This window comes from Choloepus didactylus, assembly GCF_015220235.1.
Source record: "Choloepus didactylus isolate mChoDid1 chromosome 24 unlocalized genomic scaffold, mChoDid1.pri SUPER_24_unloc2, whole genome shotgun sequence".
Taxonomy (NCBI): Eukaryota; Metazoa; Chordata; class Mammalia; order Pilosa; family Megalonychidae; genus Choloepus; species Choloepus didactylus.
Genome location: NW_023637605.1, coordinates 1,809,680 through 1,817,120, shown reverse-complemented (window position 1 = coordinate 1,817,120; position 7,441 = coordinate 1,809,680). Strand labels below are relative to the sequence as shown.

At 45.2% G+C, this 7,441-nt stretch overlaps 1 protein-coding gene across 1 annotated transcript in view; it reads right to left on the bottom strand.

Annotated features, from left to right (window-relative positions):
- Positions 1 to 299: 299 nt before the first annotated feature.
- The window catches only part of PHF8 (PHD finger protein 8), a 197,254-nt gene continuing 190,112 nt past the window's right edge, over positions 300 to 7,441 (bottom strand). The window contains exons 20-21 of the mRNA XM_037823762.1: positions 3,803 to 4,130; positions 300 to 2,958 (exon numbers count right to left, since the gene is read on the bottom strand). Coding sequence (XP_037679690.1) covers positions 2,870 to 2,958; positions 3,803 to 4,130 — 417 coding nt within the window. The 3' untranslated portion in view covers positions 300 to 2,869. The remainder of the gene's footprint in view (positions 2,959 to 3,802; positions 4,131 to 7,441) is intronic.

Here is a 7,441-nt window from a genome sequence, read left to right as displayed (position 1 = left end):
ACAAAAACAAAAAACAAGCCCATGAAAGATATGATGTCCCTTTGAATTGATGCACCCTTCCTTTTTTGTCCACTGTACTTCTGATGATCTGTCTCAGGTGTGTGAACTGAGTCTCTCCTGAGAAGGTATCCTGGTTCCCTCCCATCCCAGGCATAAGGTTGGGATAAGGGAATTGCCTGCTGACAGTTTGCTGAGTTAATTGGAGGGAGAGACAGAGTGTGCAAATACAAGAAGGCACCCCTGGACTTCATCTCTCGCCACCACCATTACCAAAAAAAAAATAATGCCAAGCAAAGCAATTGCCAAGATAAATCACTTTTATTTCTATAGGAAAGGGTGGATCTAAAAAAAAATATAAATTACATTAGTAACACAACATAAGAAAAGAAACGGGAAAAAACAATAGCGAAGTCTGGATGATACTACTCTAACCTGTTTTATAAAAAGGCCCTGCATCAGAAATTCACAATCCTACCCACTTCTAAAAATATATTTAGACATGTACAGAAGCGGTGGGCTTGTTTTTAAATTGTTTGCTTTTTCTGTAAAAATATATTAAAGGTGAATAGAAATCCTTTCTCCCTGCCCCTATCCAACCCCAGCCTTCTGCTGGGGACTGGAGACCAGAGGTAACTCTCCCACCATGTTCTAAACCTTGGTTACTACCACTTCCAACCCCTCCCCAACTCACTTCAAACACTTAGAACCTGAAACATTAAAAAAAAAAAAAAAAAGCACACTAGCCTCTTTGGAAAGCATAACTCTGAGGGTAAAGTTGCTTTTCATTTGAAACAACACAAAACAACAAACAGGAGGCTCTGAGAACCGAACTAAATGAAAGGAAACCCAGTCAAGTGGAGGCTGGGTTTCAGCTCCAGAGAAACTTCTAACAAAGAAAGAGGGGAAAGAGGCCTGGAACCAGGGATATTTGCTAGCAATTAGCTGCCTTTGAAAGATCAAGAGGGGGTATTAATGGAAAAAAGGGCTGGGGACCTAGTCTTGGTTACAGCAGTCAGGGCCTAGTCAGGCAGATGCCTTCACAGGGACACAGGCTTCCCATTCCCTTCCCTCACTACCCTCTGCTGCTTTGAAATCCCCAAGATAAGCAAAAGTGGTTGGAAAGAGAGGGGAGAGGAATAGGGACCTCACGTGCTAGGGGGGAGGTAGCCAGGCTTTTTGCCTTTGGTGTGACTAGATGGAGGACTGCTTGGCCCCTGGGGTCCCCAAAGTAGGAAAAGCAAATGGGACTAAGGGACCCCTGATTCCAAGGAAGGAGAGTAGAAGTGGAGCTGTGGAGAAAAGAAAGACAAACTGAAGATACAAGACAAGGGAAGCCTCACATATTTCCTGTGGCCTGCATGGTAGCTGTTAAATTTTCCAGAAGCACTGGGCAAGCTAGGTTGAGGTTGGAGTGGGGGTGGGGGGAAGAGGGCAAGGATATACTCCACTTGGCAGTGCCAAAATGGAGGGGGGACTCTCCATCCCATCCAGATTGCCAGTGAGGCAAAACAGATGGGAGGTGGGGGGATTAGAGGGTGGAAGTTGGGATGGGAAAAGGGTAGGCACTGTCTGGACGATGGAGAAGATCCACAAAGGGAAGAGGAGCAAGGGAGGATCAGATGATCTACTCCTTCACAGAAAGGTGTCTCCTCTCCTAGGCTTGGGCTCATGAGTGGCCCACCTGTGCTCTGCTTAAGCACTGACCTGATGTCTGTAAATGCAAAGGCCTAGAAGTGAAGATGTGAGTCCTGAGGCCTTCTGCAGACCAAGACCTCGGGTGGGGAAAGAAGTAGGGTAGTTCCCGATGAAAGACCCAGGAGTGAGCTCTTCTGTCACACCCTCTCGAGGTCAAGGCTATGCTCTGTAATAGAGGTGAAGGGAGCAGGCCATAGGGCCAGAGTTTTCTGCTCCAGTAACAGATGCTCTCAAGTTTCTGGGAGACAGTTTCTCACCTGCTGGGACCCAGTCACAGCCACATGGATAATATTCTGCAGGACCTCAAAGTCCAGGCAAAACTCTGGAGCTCGCCCTGGGAAAAGGGGCTTCATATGTAGCCACCCAAAATCAGTTTCCTCCAATGAGCTGCAAAGTCATGGTCAAAGGCTCAGGTGTCTGTACTCTCTCCTCCCTGAGAAGTGACAGGAACCTTCCTTCTTCCCAAAGTTGAGTGAAGACAACCCTTGGCCTTTCCAGACCCCCCTTGGAAATGGCCCGCAGTGGGTAGTAAGGAGATTACAGGGCTCCCCTTTATTTCTATGACACATTTGGCAAGAGGGGGCAGAGTCCAGACCCTTCTCCCAGGAACAACTATGGAGGTGGGACATCCCACTGTGGACTACGTAGGGGGCAGAAGGGTAAGGAAGAGTGGGCACAGGTGGGAGGTTTCTAGGGATAGGGTTGGAGCTGTGGAAAGTGTCAAGCGCTGGCTTCCCACTTCATAACCAGAGAAACACTGAAGGGCCCAGGCTCTCTTCCCAAATCAAGTTATCTTCATGCCTCTCTTCATCCTGCCTTCCAGCTCTGGGGGGGGGGGCGGTGAGAGTAAAGGAAAAAATAAGGCAGGTAGAAGGGAAATGGATTGGGGCAGTAGAGAAAAGGGTTCTGGTCAGGTGGAAACCACTCCCATTTACCTGCTGCTCAGGGGTATGGAGAAGGAAGGTCAGATGCTCTAGTGGAAGTGGGGAAAGGGAGTTGGGGAGAGTCAGTGGAGGGGTCCATGGGAGAGTCCATGCCTTTGGTCAGTACCAAGAAAGCAGGACAACGCGCCTCAGCACCTTGTCCGGGGCGGAAAGGATCCAGGAGTGCCCCGAGAGTTGACAACGGAGAAGGCAATGGGGGTGAAGGAGTGGGGAGTGGGACACAAGGGGGCTCACAGAAGGAGTTTGCCATTTCTGTGGATTTTCAGGATGCGGCCGAGTCTCTGCTTTGCTGTGGCCAGGCCCTTTTTGGGACGCTTTCCTGTGGAAGAAGGGAAAGGTAAGTAAGGTCCCCATAGTTTGGGCAAGGTGTTCAGCAGCAACTCCAGAACCAACTGTCTAGGCCATCTCCCCTCCTGTTCTTTTGCCCACAAAGTCTCCATCCTTAGGCCTGGCTCCAGGTCCACCTTGGGCAAGAAGCCCTCGTTTACTTCTGTCCAACACCACATGCCTTTGCACTTTCTCCTATGACCTCCTGCAGCACCTACGGACTGTCTATACCCTCGTTACAATCTGACTGGTTCCTTTTCCCCACTGATATCTTCTCTTCCAATCATTTTCCCTCCTCAATTCTGCAGGGTCCCTGAAATTGCCATCTCTCAGGGCCCTGTTTCATTAGAAACCCCCATCCCCAGTGTCTCACCAACCTCACCACCCTTGAACTTCTCATTCTAGGGAGTGGGCTTTGAGGGTCAAAGTGAGAAAAAGGAAAGCTTGAGTCTTCTCTCTCTTGCCTCTACCTAATCAAAGCACCTCCTATGTCCTATTTACTTCCTCCAAATTTGATTAATTTGTCCCTTCCTTCTCCTTTTCCTATCCCTGAGCCCTGGCCTCTCTTTATTACTGCCCAAACCTGTGTATGTGCCTCTACCCTAGACTTCTCACCTCAGTCCACACTCCACTCTAGCCACCAGAAGGATTTCTCTAAATCCAAACCTAATCTTGGTCTGTCCTTGGATTAAAAATGTCTCTCCATGGCCCATAGGATTAAGTTCAAGCTCCTTAGATTGGGCTTCAGTGTCCCTCCCTCATGTTCTTGTCTACCAGAACACTTTGGTTTAGAGTAGGTGGCCCTTATCAGTTTTACAACCATATGGCAGTTGTACCTTGTCCTGCCTGATTGCTCTGGGAGCCAGTGGAAGGGCGCCTCTGGGTCAAGAAGATTCCGGGGGCCATGGGTGTGGTACTGCGGTTTGCCTGGGCCATGCCAAAAGCATTGGGACGAGCAGTATATTCATGGTCAGCAAGGCTTCCTGAGAGGGCTTCTTGTTTAGGCTCAGGAGGAGGCAGGGTATTGAGAAGCTGGGGTGTAGTGGCTAGGGTTGGGGTTGGTGCTGCCACGCTGAGACTGGAATCTTGAAGGTGAGGCTGTTCTGTCTCCTTCAGCAAAGGCTTCTTCTTAACATATTTCTTTTTTTGGGCCTTCTGCAGCTCCTGAAACACAAGCCGAGTGGGAGGGGAAGAATTCAGCAGCGGAGAAAAGAGAAGAAAAGAATTTCCCAGGATGGGAACTGGACAATGCTTGATATGGTTCCCACCCTCACTCCACCCCACCAGAATAGCCTGAGTGTACATAAAACACACAGGCCTTGCAATACCTGAAAAGTCATCCCCTTAAGTCATCACTGTCACTAATCAGTAAAGTGGCAAAAGAACTATAAATGAGTTGAGACTTGGGTTTCGATCTAGTATTGCCACTAATGAAGTAGATCATGGATACTTTTAGTAAAAATAACTAAATTTATGTCAGTGGCTGAAGCACTTTATATACTTTATCTCATTTAATCCTCAAAACAGCCCTGAGAAGGAAAAACCCTCATTTTACAGAGGAGCAAACTGAGTTGCAGGGGATATTAAATAACTTGAGACCAAAGTCTCACAGCTGAAAAGCAGTTGAGTTGTAGTTGAGTTCAGTACTCAACCCAAGTCTATCTGAACACACAGGCTACAAAATTCTTATATTGGAACATCTGAGAGTAGAAAGAGTATTTGCTTTGGAATGAGATAAACCTGGGTTCAAGTCCAGGCTTATGACTTCTTAAGTTGGCTGACCTTTGTCAAGTTAGTAACCATTGTGAATCCCAGTTGCCTCACCTGTAAAATGTGGAAAATATTATTTGCTTTTCAGGGTTGTTGGAAAGATTAAAAAAAAAAGTGATGTTAAAATACATAGCCCTTAGTAGGTACTCAATAAGTGGTAAATTATTTTTCTATCTTTATCTCTTACAATGGCTTGTCGTCTTCTTGCTGGTCTTTTTCTTTAACAGAGGACTTGACAATCCTCCAGGTCACTGTCTGATAGCCTCGATTTTGGAGGGGAGGGATGAAGGAGTTGTGTCATTCATTCTCCCAATGTGTTGGATTTCATCCATCCACTGTTCTATGGGTCTACTATCCACTGCATAGTGGGTACCTGTATGGTGGGCATCTGGAGCCCTGAGAGCCTGGAAAGGCAGTGCTGAGAGCATTGTGAATGACTTCACCTTCTGAAATGCTACACAGCCACACAGACCAACTCAGTGATTACATTTCTTTGCATTCTCTTGGCAACACGAGCCTAATCCTGCCACTCAGAAGATCTGACGGGCTGTGGCTACCAAAGGAATTTCTGGGGGACAAGAATAATAATATTAACAATACATGCCAGGCACTGTTCTATATTTACTCACATTACTCTTAAGAATCTGAGAAGTAAGAATTACAATCCAAATTATGGATGAGGAAGGTTACAGGACCAGTAAGTAGCCAAGCCTGGATTTGGCCCCAAGCCACCTGGCTTCAGAATCTTTGCTCTTAGCCACACTGCTGTTTTACCCACACCAGGAATTGCATTTCTACCTCCCCTCATTTCTTTCATCCTAATCAAGAAATTATCTCTTCATATCTACATCACTTAGCCTAAGTATTTTTAACCTTTGCTGCCAATCTCTTATGTAATTTTTCCAGATACCCCCCCACAGATGACTAGATGCCAATTCCCTTGCTCAAAAACCATTAGGAGGTTCCCACCCAAGTTTAAACTCCCTGGACTGGCTTTCATTGTCTTCTACAGCCTGGCTACTTAATGCCTAGTCAACCCATAACGATAATGAAAAGTTCTGTGTCAAGTGTGGTTCTAAGAACTTTTACATTTATCACCTCATTTAATCTTCACACAAAGTCGATGAGGAAACTGAGGCAAAGAGTAGTTGGGTAACTTGCCTAAGTGGTAGAGCTAGGATGGGAACCCAGGTAGGTTGGTTCCAGAATCCATGCTTTTAGCCCTACTTATCTTACTCCATTCCCCAACATGAAGTAAGATGTAGAAAGATCTGCTCATCCATTGGTTCATTTGCTCATTACAACATGACTGAACACATGTGCTTAGCATAGTGGGGATACCAAGCTGAATTAGATACATCCCCATCCCTGAGGCACTAATAGTTTAATAAAGGACAGAAAACTGTATTTGTGATTGTTAAGTACCATGATTCATAGTCAAAAGATGCTACAGAAGCATAGAAGGCTACTGAAATAAACTGGTGGTAGGTGGTGTGAAGGAGTATTAGGTGAGACATCTGAAACACTATGATGCACAAAGGTAGTGGGAACAGCTTGTGCAAAGGCACAGAGGTATGAGACAATCTGATACATTGACTGAACTATGAGTACTGTAGTGCAGAATGGTTGGTATAAAGTATGTCCATGTGGGGCTGGCTGAGGGTGAGGGAGAAGAGATGACAAGAGACCAAATCAAGATGGTCTTGTGTGTTCTACCAAGGAGTTCCCTTCTCCTGCAAAGTCTCCTTGTCCCCTACCAAAAGCCTAGCCTGCAAAACCCCTCCCCAATTTCAAAACCTCCTTTTTTGAGGTGATCCCTGAGTAATCCAAACAGCAGTGAGCTCCTTAGAAGGCACTAACAGTAGTTTTCACACTTTCAATTAATTTATCTGTTTATTTAAAGCAGCAGAACCCCTTTTTATTCCAATTACATCTTACAAGGCACAGGGATATACATAACAGAGACAATTTCTGATAAAAGAAGAGAAGGGCCACCTGTTCTTCTTGGATCTCTGCTCACTCTCAGGGCCACCTGTTCTTCTTGGATCTCTGCTCACTCTCAACAATAGCCTCTGAAACATCTCTAAGCAACTCTATAGCTCCATAGAACATAATATAATAAACATCATTCTATTAAATTTTATTTAAATAGGATGTATTTACTGAATTATATAAACATTTAACTATTCCACTTTATTAAAAGAGTAAGTAACATGAAATCTGAACTTAGAGGATATGAGTTTGAATCTTGTCTCCTCCATTTACTGGCTGTATTATCCTGGACTAGTCACTTAAAGAGAGCCTCATTTTCTTCACCTGTAAAATGATGAAAATACCACCTATTGAACAGAGCTATTGGGCATATTACATGAGACATTGTATATAGGAGCATCTACCATTCAGCAGATGCTCAATAAATGCTCTAAGCTGCAGGATGTGGTATGAGGAGCTGAGGGGAAACTGATAAGGGGGAGAACCATAAGATTTACCTCCAGTTGCTAACAGGGTTGTTGAGTACATTGCATACGTTAAAGAACTTTGTAAACTATAATGCTAGGAGGTGAAAGTGATTCTAGCGAATATGGCCCTTTAGGACAAAAAGTACTACGTGGGTTTTCTTGGCAAGCAGGGAGTAAAGTTTAAGCCAATGGTATTTGGTAATGAGGACAAGAAAAATCTCACAACTGCAGACCACACACAAATTA